The sequence below is a fragment of the Bos javanicus genome, chromosome 13, assembly GCF_032452875.1.
Source record: "Bos javanicus breed banteng chromosome 13, ARS-OSU_banteng_1.0, whole genome shotgun sequence".
NCBI classification, from domain to species: Eukaryota; Metazoa; Chordata; class Mammalia; order Artiodactyla; family Bovidae; genus Bos; species Bos javanicus.
The window spans coordinates 64856307-64876647 of NC_083880.1; the positions used below are offsets into that span (position 1 = coordinate 64856307).

The 20341-nt window shown below is 44.3% G+C and overlaps 2 protein-coding genes across 3 annotated transcripts; one reads left to right on the forward strand and one right to left on the reverse strand.

Annotated features, from left to right (window-relative positions):
• Positions 1–415: 415 nt before the first annotated feature.
• Positions 416–17953, reverse strand: NFS1 (NFS1 cysteine desulfurase). 2 transcript variants are annotated; one of them, XM_061437431.1, is made up of 13 exons: positions 17857–17953; positions 17139–17248; positions 16313–16429; positions 15531–15614; positions 11602–11754; positions 8664–8757; positions 7234–7368; positions 5504–5661; positions 4796–4901; positions 4635–4716; positions 3915–3998; positions 3229–3318; positions 416–1155 (listed from the first exon to the last, which is right to left on the reverse strand). In XM_061437431.1, exons 1-13 carry the CDS (start codon positions 17951–17953, stop codon positions 1092–1094), a joined length of 1374 nt encoding a protein of 457 aa, XP_061293415.1. In that variant the 3' UTR covers positions 416–1091. The 2 variants fall into 2 exon arrangements, with proteins under 2 accessions (XP_061293415.1, XP_061293416.1); XM_061437432.1 differs by lacking the exon at positions 17857–17953 and adding an exon at positions 17715–17840.
• Positions 17954–18024: 71 nt separating this feature from the next.
• ROMO1 (reactive oxygen species modulator 1) lies at positions 18025–19575 on the forward strand. Its single transcript, XM_061437437.1, has 3 exons — positions 18025–18116; positions 18306–18436; positions 19378–19575. The coding sequence occupies exons 2-3, from the start codon at positions 18306–18308 to the stop codon at positions 19484–19486; spliced, it is 240 nt and encodes a 79-aa protein (XP_061293421.1). The 5' UTR covers positions 18025–18116; the 3' UTR covers positions 19487–19575.
• Positions 19576–20341: the final 766 nt, after the last annotated feature.

Here is a 20341-nt window from a genome sequence, read left to right on the forward strand (position 1 = left end):
TTTAATGCTGGTAACCTCCCACTTATGGTTTCAGACCCGCAAATCGCAAAACTCTACTCTGGCTGTTTTGACCTCTGTTTCTCAAACACCATGCTTTTTCATGCCTCAGGCCCTTTGCTGTTACTGTTCCTTCTTATTCCTCACCAATCCCCAGTTCTTTTGATGGCTAGAAATCATGTTTGTGCTTAATTAACACCTCCTCAAAAAAGCTTTCCTAGTATACCCAGCATGGTAGGTTCTTTCCCTGTTACTTTCTCTACCACTCAATTTCTGCCACAGCACTCATCACAGTCTATAATAATAGCCTTATTTAATTATTAGGCTCCCCTGTCCCTGGGATTCTCCAGGCAAGAACACTGGAGTGGATTGCCATTTCCTTCTCCAGGAATTCTCCTTGAGCATCTCATAGAATAAATACAGGAAGATGATTTTATTCCTCTTATCTTCAAATTAACAATTTTTTTTAAAAAGAAACATAAATTACTACAAGACTAGGTAGACTCAGTCATACAGATATTTCTAGCTCCATTAGGTCAAAAGAAAAGAAGGACAAGAACACAGAGGAGACAAGCCTTCTAAGAAACTTGCAGTTCAGTCTATAGACGATATGAAGAGGTAGCCTTTGGAGCCACAAAAAAGATGAAGTCATAGATGATTATGCTTCTATCGGAAGAAGTGAGTCTCTCAGCAGCGGTAAGCAACAACTCAAATGTCCATCCACCCAGGGCATCAGGGTCCCTGAACAAAAGCGTTTTTGTAGTTCCTCTGGCTCTCTCCACCAAGGATACAGATGTGTCCAGCAGCAGCTCATAGCAAATGTCCCTCCTGATTCAGGATAAGAACATCCACTCACTATAAGACCAGAGAAGGATTCCTGGAAAGAAATGGGGAATGTTCCCCACCAAAGGAGCTGAGGCCAGAGAAAGACAGTTTTCTCATGTTTCTGTCTTAGAGGCAGGCCAATGCTGAAGTCAGGTGGGCTACACCAGTTCTGGTTTGAACACGGAGCAGCCACTGGGGTAAAGAAATGCCTGGCTGTGCATGAGTTGATGAGGCAGGAGGAGCCAGCACAAACTTAGAGGCCCACTCTTCTAGTGTTGGGTCCACTTGATGCTCTTGAGGTCAATGCCATCCTGCACCATCTCCCAGAGAGGGCTGCCAAAGAGAAGAGGTATTTGGATGAGTGAAGGCTTAGGAAGCAGATAGCACTGAGCCCTAACTTGCCTCCATCTGTTCTTGTCTCTCCTCTACTTCCTACCCTGATAACCCCAAAACAAGAGGTTATCAAGTCTTTCTCAGATGTCTGAGAAAGTCCTTGTCAGCTCTAGCCTCTCCCCAGCTGCCAACATTAATAACTAGGTACCCCAGGCTCAGCTCCAATGAAGCCACTCCAAGAGTGTCAAGTGTGGTTATATTCATGGAGCTCTCAAGCCACTTGTGAGAGGCTATGGACACAGTTTCCCTGGGAGAACCAAGACCCTTAGAGCAAGTATAAGCAGCAAGTTTCAGCCTCTCTACTAACCCCGAACACAAATGGACTTTTCGGCACCTGCTTCTTGGTTTTGCTCTACTTCTCAGAACCTGGCCCTAAATCACCTGGGTATGTATCACCATTATCCAGCTCCCACAAGATTCATCTCCCCAGAGGTGACTCTACTTCCAACATCCCCACCTCCAATTCAAAAGGATCTTCTGAGTCTTGGACTTGGGCATCCCATTTCATACAAGAACAGCTGCTGAGAGATCTCTGCTAAACTCTGATCCCCTTCAGCTTGAATGCCTTAGATAATGTTCCCAGACCAGATATTACTTCAATGTGTTACAACCATAGGATTTTGGAGTTCTCCAGTTAACTTGGTTTATCTCTCTCCATTACACTATGCATTCCAAGCACACTTTTTTTTTTTTTTTTTTACTTTATTTTTGGCTGTACCACATGGTATGCTGGGATCTTAATTTCCCGACCAGGTACAGATCTGTGTGCCCTGCGGTGGAAGCACAGTCTTAACCACTGGACTGTCGGGGAAGTCCCCCAGCACCTTTCTATTTGACATTTTCCAAGACTCTGAAGTTAGCCTTCTCTTTAGGGAAGGTGACTTAATATCACAGGCTCACAAAATAAAACTCTGGCTGAGGGCTAATGGGACGAGGTTGAAATTGTTTGCAAGGCATCAGAAGGAATAGGGTGAAGATGCTGAAAACACACAGTTATGAGGAATGTCTCACTTGGCAGCATAGTCAGTAGAAATGCCCCCTGAGTGTGCCAAGTGAGAGAGTACAAGAGAGCCAAGCCAAGGAGGAATCCTGAGCCTAACAAAGCTAAGCAAGCTATAGATATTTAAGCAATACAACCAGACTCTGTGAAGGAAAATTCACAGCCTAGAAAGGCTGGGGAGCTCACAAAGGAAAGCAGTATGTACCTGAACTACCTCACTCTTGCCAACTAGACCAAGAAAATCCTGAAAGTCAAACTGAACCAGAACAGAGTTCTGAAGAATTCCAGAGGCCTTTATGTTCCCATGAACATAGAGCCTATGATTATTAGGAGAACCCCTAGTAGCAGCTGGTTGGTAAAGGATCTTGACCTTTGTAAGCATCTTTACAAAGCAAACTGAGTAAAAGTTCTTAACCTTTTGAGTATCTGATGAAAACTATGGACTTTCTTCCATAGAAAATGCACAACTGTAAAACACAGCATACAATTTCAGGGTTATCCTGAAGTTCAGCCACAGAACCCAAATTAAGAATCCCTATCTCATAGAGTTTTCCTAAACTTAGTCTACAAGTCATGAATTCTGCATTGATATGGCTGCAAGACCACGATTAATATTATCAGTAAATGCAAGACCACGATTAATATTATCAATAAAATGACGGGGAATTCCCTGGAGGTCCAGTGGTTAGGACTCTGTGCTTCCACTGCAGGGAGCACAGTTGGATTCTGGTCAGGGGACTAAGATCCTGCAAGCCTCAAGGCCAAATAAATAAATTAATAAAATAATGAAAACAATCTGAATTTATGTGGTTCTTTAGTTTTTAAAGACACCGTTTCATTTTCTTACAAGCAGCCAAGAAAATCCACTTTCCTGCCTTAGGACTTCCTCTAAATCCTGAAAGCCAAGGATTTTCAAACTTTGGTTTCTGGCAGGGTGAATATATAGCTTGAGGACAAGAAAGGAGCTACCACTGCAGTTTCTTCCAAAGAGTCTCTGGAACAAGAGTGCCTACCTCATTTCTCGAAGACGCTTCACATGGTGAATGCACTTCTCCACTGTGTAGTCCACTTCCTCCTCTGTAGTGAAACGGCCAATGCCAAACCTGAAAAAGACGCAGAGAGGAACTCTGCATCAGACCTGTGGCACCAGGGTAAGTTCATTCAGCAAGTACCCAATGAGGCTCTACTCCACAAGACGTGGAGAGACACAGTCCTTCCCCTGCAGGACAGTTTCTCCAAACATGGTCTGTGGGTCACCTGAGAATCATCCAAGAAGAAGTTTCCTACTCCAAACCTAGCAAATCAGAATCTCTTGAGTGCAGCACTCAGACCTCTTCATCATTCACAAACTTCCCAGGTGATAGTCAGTGAAGTCTGAGAACCACTGCTTGAGAAACTCGTGAAGAATGAAGGGATAAGAAAAACTAGATTGGGTATTTCCCTAGATTGGTCCAGCAGCTAAGACTTTCCACTCCCAATGCAGGGGGCTTGGGCTCTATCCCTGGTCAGGAAACTAGATCCCACATGCCATAATTAAGATCCTGCATTCCACAACTGAGACCCTGAGCAGCCAAATAAAAAATAGGTACTTTTTTGTTAAAAAAAAAAAAAAAAACACTAGACTGAGGAAGACTCTAACAGGAAATGAATAATACAAAAGAGCACACCTTTCATAAATGCTGCAGCTCAGTTGACTAACCTGATAGAAGAGTGAGCTAAATCCTCATCAGTGCCAATTGCTCGAAGGACGTAAGAGGGCTCCAGGGATGCAGAGGTGCAGGCACTAAGGAGAAAGACACAAAGCCTCGCTCAGTTCAGCATCCAATCTCCTTCTGGCCACAAACCCCCAGAGCCCTGAAGTCATATCACGACAAAAGAGACATTCTCATCTGACAGAGCTAAAGAGACAGATGCTGCTTGCACCTTCTAGTGTGTGGATCGAGCTCCTCTGGCCCCTGTGGAGGATATCTTCCATGAGCAAGGACACAGCCAAAGCATGACAGAGTGTGATACCACAAGAGCTGAGTGTAACAAGAAGTGGCAGAGAACCATGGGATCACTTCCCTACAACCAAATGCATCATCTGTAGCAGCCTAGACAGCAGCTAAACACTTGGTATCTTCTGGAACATCCTTGAATTCTAGAGGGCTATAACAGAACTACTAGAATAACATTAGAACAGATACAGGCATCTCCTGGGACCACAAAAGGCACAAAGCTCTACCACAGGAAGCCCTCCGAAGGTGGCAAACTTTAGCCTGTGCCCAACTGGCTAAAAATAGGCGCTTACAAAATGACTTTTATTCTCAACCAAAAGCTCCTGTGCGTGTCATCTCCACAATGGGAAGCTTATTAACCCGACACTTAAAGCCAGACTAACTGGTCCTGCCACAGACCCTGCTTATCCAGTCCAACTCACCTCCCTGAGGATAAGGCAACATCCTTAAGTGCCATCAACAGACTCTCCCCTTCCACATACGCAAAGGAGAGGTTGATACAGCCTGAAAGAGAGAACTACTGTGAGAGGAGGCTCAGAGTCTAGGGCTCTTCCAGGCGAGGACAGAATGGGCACAACCATACCTGGGTAATGGTGCTCAGGGTCCCCATTCATCACCACATCTGGAAGGCTCTTCATTATCTTCTGTATCAGTCGCTCAGCTAACTTTGAGATTCGCTTGTGGTCATACTGAGGAGCAGGCAAGGGAGGACTAAGCATAGTGACCATTAACAGCTCAGAGACATAAAGGATGAGGAACCCTACCCTGTGCCCAGAAGTGACTGTGCATTTAACCATCTATGGTCTTGTGTTACTCATGGAGACCACTGTATCCACAGCAGTGAGCACAGAGGTGCTCAAATACTGGACACGTGGTTCCAGTAAAGGACCTGGAATTTGGAGCCCATAAGACCTCCCTCAGGGCTTCCTAGCTGGCCCAGCAGCAAAGAATCCGCCTACAATGCAGGAGATGCGGGTTTGATCCTGGGTCAGGAAGATCCCCTAGAGAAGAAAATGGCAAGCCACTCCAGTATGCCTGCCCGGGAAACCCCATGGACAGAGGAACCTGATGGGCTGCAGTTCAAGGGATCGCAAAGAGTCGGACACGACCGAGTGACTAAACAGCAACGACGACACCTCCCTCAGAACAGGATGCCAGCAGCACTCAGAGAAAGGCAGTTTTCTTAAACCACCTCTTCTGGCAAAGATCTGACCCAGTCATGCCAAGAAGCTGCTAAACAGGAGACCAGCACAGGGGAAGAATTTGTGGGAGGGAACTGCTTTCCCCATACCTCCATCTCTTGCTGTGCCACCTCACACGCAGCCCCCAGCCCCACCACCAAGGGTGTGGGTACTGTCCCAGACCGCATACCCCGCTCCTGCCCCCCTCCACTCTGCAGGGCCTCCACACGCACACGGGGCCGCCGGCGAATGTAGATGGCACCGACCCCTGGGAAACAAAGTTTGTTACAAAAAAAGAGAAAAAGGAAAAGGCAGATGAAACAAAATATCACTTTCCAAAGGGGTCAAAAAATTCTTTCAACTTTTCTGTTAGCTCCAAAATTTTCAAAATAAAAAATGTTGGGGGTGGGGGACACTAATGCAGGATGTACCAAACTGCATTTATTAAGACATATTCCATTTCCCCATGAAAATAAAATCATATTCAGGTATCTGACACTATCTGAGTCTCTGCAGTTCCCAAGTTCAGAGAGTAAGGGCTCAGACACTACATCTGGAGAGTGAGGGCTACCATGTCGTCTAAATCTATTTAGATTCTGAGTCCAAAAAGCAAGAGTTTGGATAGTGAGGGATACTTGCATACATTTTAGTGCTGAACAGAGCTTCTGCTCAATATGAGTTAATTAGTTTTATTAAAACAAATTTATCTACAATAAAAGCCAGTAAGCCAATTTTAGTTAAAGATAGAATGACTGTTGAGCTTTTAAAAACAATTAACTTAAAAACACACTGTTTACAACCTCTGGAAGCACAACCTCTGGGATCTAATATCTGATGATCTGAGGTGGAACTGATGTACTAATAACAGAAACAAAGTCCACATTAAATGTAATGCACTTGGATCCTGAAACCATCCTGCCCCCATCCCTGGTCCATGGAAAAATTGTCTTCCATGAAACTGGTCCCTGCTGCCAAAAAGGCTGGGGACTACTGCTTTAGAAGAAGCCATCTTATGTACTTTCAGGAATTATCACACCTTTTCCCATAGGGTGTCCATCTGGATGACACACCCTGCAGACACAGAAAGCATACTGGCATAACCAACCACCACAGGCCCTCACCCAGGAAAGAGAGGAAGAGTTGTTCATTTTGGATGGCTACCTCCATAAAACAGAGGACAACAGTCTCTTCCCAAAGGCTGGCATGCAAAGGCAGAATTCCAGCTGGAAAATATTCCTATGCCAATAGGACCATAGGACACAGACAAGTACCTTGAGAGATTAACAGGAGCAAAGACTAACAAAGCTAGGAACAAACACCAAAACACATAAAAGCCCATACAATCTTCCCCTAAGGCTAAAGCAAAACACGAGGGAATAAAGGACTCAAAGAATATTGATCTGAGACTTCCCTGGAGGTCCAGTGGTTAGGACTCCAGGCTTCCACTTCAGGGGCCATGGGTTCAATCCCTGGTCAGGGAACTATAATCCCACATGCCACACAATCAAAAAAAAAAAAAGAATATTGATCTGCAAATCACAGTTGATTAGACAAGATAACTGGACTTATCAAGCTAATTTGATATGACAAAACCTTTGTTCCTCAACCGAATTAACATCTACATGAAAGGATTTTCTAAAGAGACCAGTGAAGGATGGACTGCTTATAGTAACTGCTAGAATCTGCAAATAGGCAACTGTTCCTGGCTATTATTAAATGACACCTGCATTCTGCAGAGCACTCTTCCTCTGAGAGCAGTGAGAGTCCCAAATGAATCTCAGGAACACCTGTCAAAGGGTTGGGTGGTGCAGGGAGGAGGAAATCTAGGAGGGGCTAGTACCTTTGGGACCATAGATTTTGTGACCACTGATGCTCATGAGATCAATTTTCATGTCATTGACGTCAAGTGGGATTTTTCCAACAGCCTGGGCTGCATCGGTATGGAAATACACCTTTCTGGAACTGCAAATCTGCCCTGAGAAAACAACAGAGGGGAAGAACCAGAACACAATGTTAGGAAGTAACCTGGCAGTGGTCCTATAATATACTATGAGTTCTGAGGCAAAATTACATCTGGTATTGGCCCTAGCCACGTAGTAAATCACTTCTCTCTTTCTCTCTCTCTCTTTCTCTCTCTCATTCTCAGCTCTCGTGTCCTTGACTAGAATAAATAAGGGCAAGTGCACACATCCATTCTCTATGCCTGCATCTCTACTCCTAGCCTGGAAATAGGTTCCTCTGTACCATTTTTCTAGATTCCACATAATGTCCATTAATTGAGAGATTAGGATTGACACATATACACTACCACCTGTAAAATAGATAGCTAGCGGGAACCAATGTAAAGTACAAGAAGCTCAGCTTGGTGCTCTCTGATGACCTAGATGGGTGGGATGGTTGGGGGGAGGGGCGTCAGAGGGAGGTCCAAGAAAGAGGGGATCATATGTAAACATACAACTGATTCACTTCATTGTACAGCAGAAACTAACACAACATTGTAAAGCAATTACAGTCCAACTTACAAAAATAATAAAAGTTATGGTGGTCAAAAAAAAAGCACAAAGCATCAAATCAAAATACATCCAATATTCTGATTCATAAGACTCTTCCTACCTCATTAACACTGGCCTTTCAATATACCAGATTAATTTTTAGATCCTTATTGATTTAAAAGAAGCAAAAATTAATAGATCTATTTGCTAATGTACCTAAGAAGTTACGGGGTACATGTCTCTGGCTCCAAATGAGCACAGTGAACAGATGTTCTAAAACGAAAAAGTTAAAAGAGGAAGAGAAAAAAAGGTGGAGGTTCTTTGTTTTGCTTTCTGCACCAGCTGCGGTAAAATGAAAAGGACAGCAGTGCAGTGCATGTGTGCTCAGTCGTGTCCCACTCTTCTATGACCACGGGGACTGTAGCCCCCCAGGCTTCTCTGTCCATGGGATTTTCCCAGCAAGAATACTGCAATGAGTTGCCATTTCTTCCTCCAGGGGATCTTCTCAACCCAGGGGTCGAACCCAAGGCTCTTGCGTCTCTTGCACTGGCAGGCAGATTCTTTACCACTGCACCATCTGGGAAGCTCAAGTGGTATAAGACCTGGGTTCAAATACTAGCTGTGCCATTTACAATATGTCCTTGAACAAGGAACTGAAGCCCTCTTTCCCTAGGTTTCCTTATTGCACTCTATATAGTCTTTCAGCTCCTAGTCCAGTCCTGCTCCTCAGATGGATCCCAGTGGTGGGCAAGCATCAGGGTCCACCCATGATACTTACCTATTTCCTTAATGGGCTGCTTCACTCCAATTTCATTGTTCACAGTCATGACTGAGACCAGGCTGGTATCTGGCTGGATGGCAGCCTCTAGTTCCTAAGAATATCAGGAGTAAAGAGACCATATAGTATGAACAGAGTCGTCTCTAACTCAGAATGTAAGCAAGCTTAGTTGTGAACAGGGGCCTTTCACTACACACCTACAAGAGTGAGTAAAATTAAAATAGCAATGACACAAAATGCTGGCTAGGATGCAAAGAAACCGAATCACTCATACACTACTGACGGGAATATAAAATGGTACAACCACACTGGAAAACAGTTTGGCAGCTTTGGTTTCTTATAAAACTGAACATGAAATTACCATATGACCCAGTAACTGCACTCTTGGGCATTACCTTGGGGAAATGCAAGCTTAAATTCACATAAGAAACCTATAAATGACCATGATTACTTTACTCTTAATAGCCAAAATCTAAAACAAGCCAGAGGTCCTTCAATAGGGAAATGGCTAAAGAAACTGTGGTACTTCCATTCTGTGGACTACTACTCAGCAACAAAAAGGAACAGACTACAGAGACAGGCGACAACTTAAATGATTCGCCTAAGACTTATGCTAAGTGAAAATAGCCAATCCCAAAAGGTTACACACTATATTACTAACATTTCATTTACATAACATTACTGAAATGACAAAATTAAAGAAATGGTGATCAAATTAGTGGTTTTAAAAGAATTCCATGGGACTTCCCTGGTAGTCCAGTGGTTAAGAATCCACCTGGCAATGCAGGGGACACTGCTTCAATCCCTGGTCCAGGAGGATCACACAAGCCATGGAGCAACTAACCCATGCACCACGACTACTGAGTCTGTTCTCTGGAGTCCTCGAGCCACAAATATTGAGCCCACATGTCTCAACTACTGAAGCCCGCACACCACAGAGTCTGTGCTCTGCAGCAGGGAAGCCACTGCAATGAGATGACTATACAACACAACTAGAGTAGCCCCTGCTCACCACTAGAGAAAGCCTCCAGGCAGCAATGAAGACCCAGCATAGCCAAAACTAAATACATATTTAGAAAAAAAAATAAGGCATCACTGTGGTGATAGTTACATAAACCTACACATGTGATGAAACTAGAATGCATAGAACTAAACACACACACACAAGTGAGTACAAGTAAAACCAGGGAAATCAGAACAAGACCAGGAGATTGTATCAACATCAATATCCTGGTTGTAATATTATACTATACTTTTGCTAGATGTTATCATTAAGGGAAATGAATAAAGGATACATGAGATCTGTCTATATTACTTCTGACAACTACATGAGAATCTATAATTTAAAAATTAAAAACTTCATTAAAAAAAAAGAGGGGGAGCCTTTCCTACATAAGGTTGTCAGAGTAAGTGGCAAAGAACAAAATAAGTAGTAAAAAACAAGGTTACTATTAACATTGACATAGGGACCACATCTGACGGAAACATTTATCCTAAAGAAACTAGTAATCAACCTCCCAGCATCTATGATGCTTTCCCTGACACTGGTCTAATGGAAGTTCTCAATGTTTCATTTCTCTCAGCTTCTTCTTTACTTCCTTTATAGTATATATCCCAATTCATAATTATTTATACATTTGTTTACATGTTACCTGTCCTTTCACTAGAATATAAGCTCCTTGAAAGCACAGACTAGGCTTGTCTTATTCGTCCCTTTATCCCCAGTGCCTGGCACTATGACACAATAAATAGTAGAGAGTGAAAGAAAGACATTATGTTAAGTATTACGAGAAATGAAAATACAGAAAATATGCACTCCCCAAGTTCAGGAAGCTAAGCCTAGTGGAAAAATAGGCACAGGCACACAACAGAGCAAAGAAGTAAAAAGCCATTAAATAAAATAAAGGGAATGGCTCGATCCCTGATCAGGGAACTGAGAACCTACATGCCTCAAGGTGCAGCAAAAAAAAAAAAAAAAAAAACCTGTTGGAATAAAAATAATAAGGGACTTCCCAGGCAGTCCAGTGGTTAAAGAATTCCAATGCAGGGGGTGTGGGTTTGATCCCTGGTTAAGGAACTAAGATCCTACATGCTACAGGGTGCAGCCCAAAATTTTAAAATAATAAAATAAAAAGAGGCAAAAACTGTATAAAATAAGTTATAAGGATATATTGTACAACACAGGGAATATAGCCAATATTTTGTAATAACTATAAATGGAATATACCTTTTGAAAATTGTGAATCAGATTTTCCTGACACAGTGGATATGAATCTGCCCACCAATGCAGGGGATAAGGGTTCGATTCCTGGTCCGGGAAGATCCCACGTGCTGTAGGGCAACTAAGCTGTGCACCACAACTTCTAAGCCCACGTTCTAGAGCCTTCGAGCTGCAGCTATTGAGCCCATGTGCTGCAACTACTGAGTCCATGCACCTAGAGCCCATCGTCCACAACAAAAGAAGCCACCACAGTGAGGAGCCTGTGCACCACAACTACAGGGAACCCACACAAGGCAACCAAGACCCAGCGCAGCCAGAAATTAATGAATCAATAAATAAAATTTAAAAACATCTATACGGGTCCCAAAGGGAAATATTCTTCACAAAACTACACCTACCCTTTTGAAGGATGAGAAACATCAGTGAAGGGTGAAGGAGGCCAAAGCTTTCCCACGGTGAGTGTTAGTCTCTGGCATCCTGCATACATGGTCAGTGGCTCTCACACAGACCAGGAAGCACCAACTAAGCTGAGAAACAAATCCTCCAGACAAAAGGAAGATGGTGCCCTCTCAAGGAGAACATACTCTGGGTCCCACTGAGAGACCTATTTCTCTAAAGCCCTCCCTCACCATTAGATCTAGTCTTTCAAGCTCCAGCTGAGGCTAAAGAGACAGTTTTATAGATTGAAGCCAGGCTCCCCCTATCATGCCCTCTTACCTTCAGGTCAATGATTCCACTCTTCTTCACCGGGAGGTAGGTGACTTTAAAGCCCTCAGCTTCCAGTGAACGGCAGGAGTCCAAGACACATTTGTGTTCTGTCTGTGTGGTGATCAAGTGCTTTTTCCGGGACCTGTAGAACCTGGCCACTCCCTACAAGTTGGTGGTGGTGGAAAAATGAAGAATATGCTCAGAGAGACAGCAGTGACTTGAGTAAGTGGATAAGGGTGGTATGGTCCAACATCAATTCTCTGACAACTGTGTGTCTTACAATTCAACTTAATTCTGACACTAACTATCCCACTAGTGAAAATCCCACAGGTTAAGTGCCTCAGTCTCACAGGTCTGCCTCCACTTCAGATGCCAGCTGTGAGGCCTAGATGTCACAAGCTCCCCATCCATATTTCCCCAGATGGCTACAAATAAAAGACTTCCCACAGCCCCCTTGTTGTTGTTGTTTAATCACTAAGTCAGCTCTTTGTGACACAATGGACTGCAAAACTCTAGGCTTTCCTGTCCTTCACTATCTCAGGGAGTTTGTTCAAACTCATGTCCATTGAGCTGGTGATGCATAGCCCCCTAAGATTCAGTAATCCCCTATGATTCACAGAATTCACTGAAAACACTACACTTACTATCATAGCTTTATCACAGAAGATAGAGCCCATGAATGGCCAAACGGAAGAGCTGCACAGGATGAGGTCTGAGGCAGGGAAGGGCTCAGAGCATCAAGCATGCCACCCGCCAGGACATCCACATGTTAGCTAACCTGGAAGCTCCTCTGACTCTTGTTTCCCAGTTTTGTTTTGTTTTTTAATATTTATTTTTATTTATTTATTTGGCTGTACTGGGGTCTTAGTTGTGGCATGTGGGACCTAGTTCCCTGACCAGGGATCGAACTTGGGCCCCCTGCATTGGGAGCATGGAGTCCCAGCCACTGGACCACCAGGGAATTCCCCCTCATTTTCCAGTTTTTACAGTGGTTTCATATAACACAGGCGTGACTGATTAAATCACTGGCCATATGACTAGACTCAATCTCCAACCCCCTTTCTTCCCCAGATCAAAGTTACAACCCTCTAATCACATCTTCTTCGTCCTTCTGGAGTGACCAGCCTACATCTTAAAACTATCTAAGGGCCCACCAAGAATCACTTCATCACCAGAAACACATTATGGTCCAAGGGGGCTTATTATGAATAACAAAGACATTCCTAGTATTCAGGAAACTACAAGGGTTTTTGAAGCCCTGTGCTAGGAACAGAGAACAAAGACCAAATACATTTTTTATTATATCATAGATGGAAAATGGAAAACATCCCTATCCTTGTATCCCAGGAAAAGTGTTTCTCATTTATTTCTTTTTTTTTTTAATTGGAGGATAACTGTTTTACAATGTTGTATTAGTAACAGTTTCTGCTGTACCACAAATGAATCAGCAGGAATTGGTGGCTCAGTGATAAAGAATCCATCTGCCAGTATAAGAGAAGTGGGTTTGATCCATGGATCAAGAAGATCCCCTGTAGAAGGAAATGGCAACCCACTCCAGTATCTTGCCTAAAAAAATCCCATGGACACAGGAATCTGGCAGACTACAGTCCATGGGTTTGCAAAGAGTCAGACCAATTTAGAGACTAAACAACAACATTCATATATTCCCTCTCTCTAGAGCCTCCCTCCCACTCCACCCCCATCCCACCCCTCTAGGTCATCACAGAGCACGGGGCTGAGCTCCTGTGCTATTATAGCAGCTTCCAACTAGCTATCTATTTTACACATGGTAGGGTATATATGTTTTATTTCTGTGTAAACAACAAAACATATAAATATGGTGATACTGATACCTAAAGCTGGCAGTGTAGAAGTAAAACTCATATACTCATTCCTTGCTGATGGCAGTACTTACACTACAAACTCTTCAGAGAATTATTTATAAAGATGTCTTAAAAGCTGTATTAACAAAATTCTGCAAAGCAACTATCCTTCAATTAAAAAATAAATAAATTTTTTAAAAAAGCTGTATTAGCACTCTTTACTGTGACTCCTCTTTTGGGAATTTAGGGAAATATTTCAAAGCATAGATGATACTATAGAGACAAAATATGCTTTCATTGTATTCACAATCCTTAAAAAAAATGGAGAGATTAAACACATCCAACAATAGAGGAATAAAGAGTAAACTGCAATAATACAACTCCATGAAAAATAATGTAGGTATATTAAACATTATGGAGTTTAAAATGGAAAAACATAACATGTTATTATTGGCTATGGAAAAATAAATGTGGATGCTACAATATGTGAAACTATTAAAAGCAAACGCATATGTGTGTACAATTTGTTTTCTGGAACAATACTAAACAGACTTGAGGTCTCTTTGGTAGGGACGAGGAAATGGAAGATCTACACTCAAGTTTAAACCTTTCCATATAATGAGAACCTACTGTATAGCTCAGGGAACTCTACTCAGTACTCTGTGGTGATCTAAATGGGAAGGAAATCTAAAAAAGAGGGGATATATGTGTATTTATAGCTGATTCACTTCACTGTACAGTATAAACACAACATTGTAAAGCAACTATACTCTGGTAAAAATTAATAAATAAATCTTTCCATAGGGTTAAAAAAATTTCACTGCATATACATGAATTCCTTAAAAAACTTAAATAAAAGGTGCAACCCCACCCCTCCCAGGGTACTATGTTAAAAGCAGAATATGAAACTAATTAGGCCAAAATTATGACTACATAAAAATGTTCTTAGGGACAAGGAACATAAAAATGAAAACATTTAAAAGGTCCCTCCCCCTCCTCCTATCTCAGTTACCCAGAATGTTGAATCCTCTACCAGCAGACAGATATTTACCCATCCAGGAGTCTAAGGGGAAAACGGTCACAACCACTCTTAGCAATCCTTGACCTTGAGGTCTGAGAATCTGTGGAAGCTTTCAAAGCAAATATTTTCAAAGTTTTGAAAACGCTCCCCATTCCAGAAACCATCCTCATCTTTGAAGAGACCACACGCATGGCTCTGAGGTCTCTGCAGTCCCAAGGAAGGACACTCCTGTTAACAGGATCCGGTGAGTGCTGATGACTCTGGAACCTGGCCCAGGCCTAGGCCTCCTACAGAGTCCAAGGTCAGAAAAAACAATACTGGCAACACAGGTGAGAGACCATGATGAGAGGGGACAGAGCCAGCACTGAACCTACAGCAGCCCACAATTTATCAGAGCCTTGGTATTTACACAAGTGACCCTGGTAACCAGGCCCCAGTCAGGCATGACTATGTTCTATGAAACACTGACATGATTACTGAGAGTGGAATTTTACTTTCGTTAGCATCAAAGACGTCCCAAGGACAGAGTGACTAATCTCAGAACAGGTGATTAAGTAAATGTCTTCAGACAGCACCTAGGCAACCAGGACTTAAAAACAGGGACATCTAAAGAAACAGGAAGAACTTGCTGCAAACAGATCTCACTGGAGAGAAAAGGAAGGCTGAGAAAAAGGCAGCCCTGAAATCATAGATATAAGGGTAAACTTGGTCATAAGAAGCAGAGAAATCTATTCAATTACGAGTGTATTCTGGACTTCATTGTGAGTAGATCTAAAGGATGGGAAAAAGGATTGAGTCACCATTTATCCTCTGAAGTAGCTGTCATCCAAAACACCACGTGGTTGATGACCCAAGAGCCACTTCCTTTCCTATCCAACTACGTGACTGAATTCAGTTCACCAGGAGCAAACTTTAGATACAGTCAACTACACAGGGCTGAAGGAAGCAACAAATTAGAAAAAGGGTGATGTGTCTGTGTCTTTTTTCATGATATGATGAAGGTGGGTGACTGGGAAAGACACATGAGCCTAACTGATGGCAGGAAACCATCTCCCAGGTCAGGAAGGCCCAGATATGCCTTCTGGTTCTCTTACCTTAATTGCTATGTTGTTGGATTCAGTAGCACCGCTAGTGAAAATGATCTCACGAGGATCAGCCCCAATCAGAGATGCTACTTGCTGCAAGTCAAGACAAGAAGCAGAAATAAGGAGCATTAGTTTCCTCAGCAGGAATGGGGCTGTGGTGACAACTAAGACAGCAGCCTGGAGCATGAAGAGCTCCACCGCAATCTGTCAACTGCTCAAGAAGCAGTTCTGTACCCACTAGGATCAGACAAAGGGATATATTCAACTACATCCCAAATCCAATTAATAACAACTTTGGTGTTTTTGAAAAAGCACTTATGAGTTCTTAGTATGCACAGGCATCATGTCTACAAACATATCACTAGTATTGTCTGATTTAATCCACCCCAAAACCTTAAGGAGTAGGAACTACTACAATCTCCATTTTCTTTTGGACATGCCACACAGTTTGCTGGATCTTAGTTCCCTGAACAGAGATCAAATCGAGACCCCCAGGAGCGAAAGCCCAGAATTCTATCCACTGGACTCCCCTCAACCTCCATTTTCAATGTGAGGAAACTGAAGCTTCGAGAAGTCAGATAACAAAATAACAAAGGTCAGTTAGCCAGGAAATGTGGAAACTAATCGAATGCCTTCAGAGGGACTCCAAAGGCCTGTCCTTTGAATCTCTTGCTGAGAGAGCCCCAAACCATTTCCACCTTCACCCACAGATACTAAAAAAAAAAAAAAATGCCACCCACAGGTCACTGAAACCTCTGACATCAGAACTTCCTAGAGTCCTCTGTACTAACCTGGCGAGCACATTCCATGGCAGCCTCACTCTCCCAGCCATAAGCATGTGTCCGGGAGTGTGGGTTTCCATAGTAGTTGACTAGGTAAGGGAGCATGGCATCAAGCACCCGAGGGTCCTGGACAAAACAGAACAGACCAGTCTCCTTGAGCCCATAGTTAACTCGGGCCCCACTCCATCCCCTGACCTACCCAACCTGCCTCAACACACCCCCAATCCTTCAGACCCTGCCTAGATTAGGCCTCAAACATTCTCCCATCCCCTCAGGTTCTAACCAAATATTATCTTAATACACTCTCCTCCCAATCTGTCTTTTTTTCCCCAATCTGTCTTAAATCATTTTATTCTACCATCTCCTCAGATAATCTACAAACACTGCTTTTTCCTGACAGTTGTGTCTGTAGGTGTTTTCACTGCCAAGCAATGTGATATCTAGGAGAGGATGTTGATGAAAACGTGCATTAATATTCCAGTGCTCATCATGTGCCAGGCACTATTCTAAGGGCTGCTTTATATCTTTTAACCTATTTAATTCTTGCCCAAATGCGTATAGTAAGCAGTGGTCCAGTAATTCCAGACCCTATGCTTTTAACTACTAGGAGAGTGCCGGCAATGAAGTGACTTGACCAAGATCAATAGCTAGTAAGCAGTAAAGACACTTCTAGTGGACTACAACGTAAGCCTCCAGTCTCCTGGCTCATTGCTTTCCCAGCACACACTTCTCAATGGCTCTCACCTCTACAGGGATTCAGCCATTTCTGTGCACTGCCACTTCTACAGTATAACTCCACTAAACAGCTCAGGGAAAGCTGCCCCTCCATCCTTACCAGAGGAGTTGTAGCTTGCACATCCATGTACAGAGGTCGCAGCACTGACTCCGCCTCCAGAGCAATGGCTGCATCAGAGGCAACAGCAGACTGGGGAGTAAGGTCTATACCTGACAAAAAAATGGAACGGAGGGGCCAGGTGAGAGAGGATCCAACTCTGCACACAGGGCATCCCAAACAACAGAATGGAAAGGCTGGACGGAGGTGACATAAGTTTAAGCGATGCTGAGCGAATCTCAACGCAAAAGGAAACAGAACATCGGAAAAGTTGAGCAAACTGTAAAAAAAGAGGTAAGGGAGAGAGGGTTCTTAGGGTAGGGTGCTGAGACAACATTCAAATTGCGTCGTTGGAGTGAGGAAATCTCCGAAAGGGCAAAGCCCCTGAGAAGGAACGTGGAGACGGTAGGTAAGATCTCCTTCAGAGGTTACTGGCTGGACCACTAGCATCTCTACAATTGGGTCAGGAGAGGTCCGATGGCCGAATTTTAGGGCTCTGAGGGCCTGCGGTGCAGGATGTGAAGTGCGGGTGGGGGGATGCGGCGAAGTCAACGGTTCAGAGAGCCGGTATGAGAAAACCTGAGGGATGCAGTCAAGAGGAAGGGTCAGAGGGTCGGGGTAGCGGAAGAGGAAGACTCCTGAATATGCAGGTAAGTCGCCTAGCCCAGGAGAAAGTTCCGCGCCTCCAGGAAGGTGGCGGCGAGCGGGCCCCCGAGCGTACCGCGCAGGCGCAGCCCCCGAATGGGCGGCTTGGCCCTCGGCCCCGGAGCCGCGGGCGCGGCCGTGGCCACCCGCCTCCAAGCGGTTCGCAGCAGCATGGTCCCGGTGGCAGAGCCCCCCGCCCGAAGCCGCTACAGTCCTCAGCTACAGGATCCCGGAAGTACTACTCCGCGCCCCGGAAGCGCTTCCTCGGATCTCGAGTGCGCACCAGCTCGCGTTCCGTGTAAGACGTAGATCTGAGCGACCGAAGCCACGAACGAGGTGAGGTGGGGGCACCGTGGCGCGGGGACTCGAACGCACAGTGGGTGATGGAGTCGGGCTACACCCTTCTTTTCTTTCTCGGATTTCCCAGAACCCCTGGGCCGGTTCCCTATCGCACCTCCTCTGGCCTCTGCTGGAGTCTCGGGCTGGCGGCTAGGCCCACACTTCCCTAACCTTCGAACCCCGCAGATGCCGGTGGCCGTGGGTCCCTATGGACAGTCCCAGCCAAGCTGTTTCGACCGCGTGAAGATGGGCTTCGTGATGGGTTGCGCCGTGGGCATGGCGGCGGGGGCGCTCTTCGGCACCTTTTCCTGTCTCAGGTGAGGGGCGCGGGCGGTGATCTCTGGGGACTACCTGATTTTCCCAGCCCACAGCTCTCGGCCTACAGCCCGAATAGAGCTTACTACTTTCCAGTTCTGTCTCTGCCCTGTAACGAACGAGACTATTTTTCTAAGCACCTTCAGTCTGGGAGGACAGTTGATAATCTAAATGGTTGAGAATACGAGCTCTGATTCAAACTGCTTTCTGACCCTTATTCTGTAACCTTAGGCAAGTAGGAGCCCGGGTTTCACGTAGAAATGAGGTCAGTAAACCTCTACATCATGTAGAATTCTAAGCTCAAATCAGACCACACTTAACAGAGAACCTGGCACATATTAAGTGCTCAATAAATGGCTGTTCTGTTTTACTCCTGTTAGGCTCATGGCGAAACAAACTTAATTTCACTGCACTGGGAACAGGATGTAGAAATTAAGCAGATAAACTCTACACTCTAGTTTTCACACATAAAAGATGCTATTGTTCCTGGTAAATAAATTATCGTTTACCGAGCGTCTACTGTCAGTGAATGCCCTGTTATCACAACACTGCTGTGAATGTTAAGAGCCTCATTATACACTTGACACAGCCTGTAAATTGCACGTAGTTCTTGACCCCAGGTCTGAGCCCCCAATCATTGTTTTAACACCATCTAAAAAATGTTGTATTGGATCATGTATACCCTGGAGGCAAAACCAGCACCCAAAAATGATTTCCCTGTTTCTGTACTTTATACTGCTTCTGTTGCCTCCCACAAACCCGTCAGTTGCCCGGAGATCCTAATGGATCCTTGTCCTTAGCATTACTCACTCCATGTGTCAAGAGGTAATAATGTCCTGCCAGACTTCAGCAGTGCCTGATTATGAATTGGAAAGGGTTAGTTAATGCTCCTCCCTGTATTGTTGTTCTCAAGTGGCCCCATCTTGGTTTCCTCCTCCCTCAGGATCGGAATGCGGGGTCGGGAGCTGATGGGCGGCATCGGAAAAACCATGATGCAGAGTGGCGGCACCTTTGGCACATTCATGGCCATCGGGATGGGCATCCGATGCTAATCAGGGCAGTGGTTGCCCACAACATCCACCCCATCCCACCAGTTCCATCCCATGTGTACTATAATAAAGCAAGTCTTTGAGTATTCGGAGTTTCTGTTTAGAAGCATTTTTTCCTCTCAAAGCCCGTTACCCAGCTTGCTTAAAGATCTTCGGAGGTGGCCTGAGGTTTGGTTTCTTGTTTCACAAGAGCTTTCTCTGTTAATCCAAACTTGGAATGATTTATCATGCATTAAGACTGTTCATAGATTCTTGGAAATCCTTATTATTCAGCCCTTTAAGGTTGATGCTTAGTTTCTCACCTTTAAACTGTTAAGTCTACATTTCCTCAAGGTCACAGTGCAAGATTAACCAGCCGTATTTCCAGTGCTATTACATTGTATACCCAAATAGTCTTCAGATATGACTTGATCAGGAAAAGAACAAATTCAAACCACTTTTGTAGCCTCACAAGTTCAGATGGCACTAGCGGTCAAGAATCCACCTGCTGATGCAGGAGGCATGAGACAGGTTCAGTCTCTGGGTTGGGAAGACCCCCTGGAGCAGGGCCTGGCAACCCACTACCCTACTCTTGCCTGGAGAATCCCATGGGCAGAGGCCTGAGTTTGCAGCTGGCCACAACTTAAGCAACCTGGCACGCAGCTCACACAGGTTCATCTCAGATGATTTTCTAACCAGTCATCAATGAGGATGTAAACTTATTAGCTGACTCTCCCTCCTTTTAACTGGCTTGTTAAGGTAGTTTCTCCATCATGAGATGTGCTCCTCACCTGTACAGGCAACATATTCCTTGATACTGTTCTAAGTTGCCCCTCAAATATTTGTCATTAAGAAAATGGTGGGACTACCCTGGGTGTG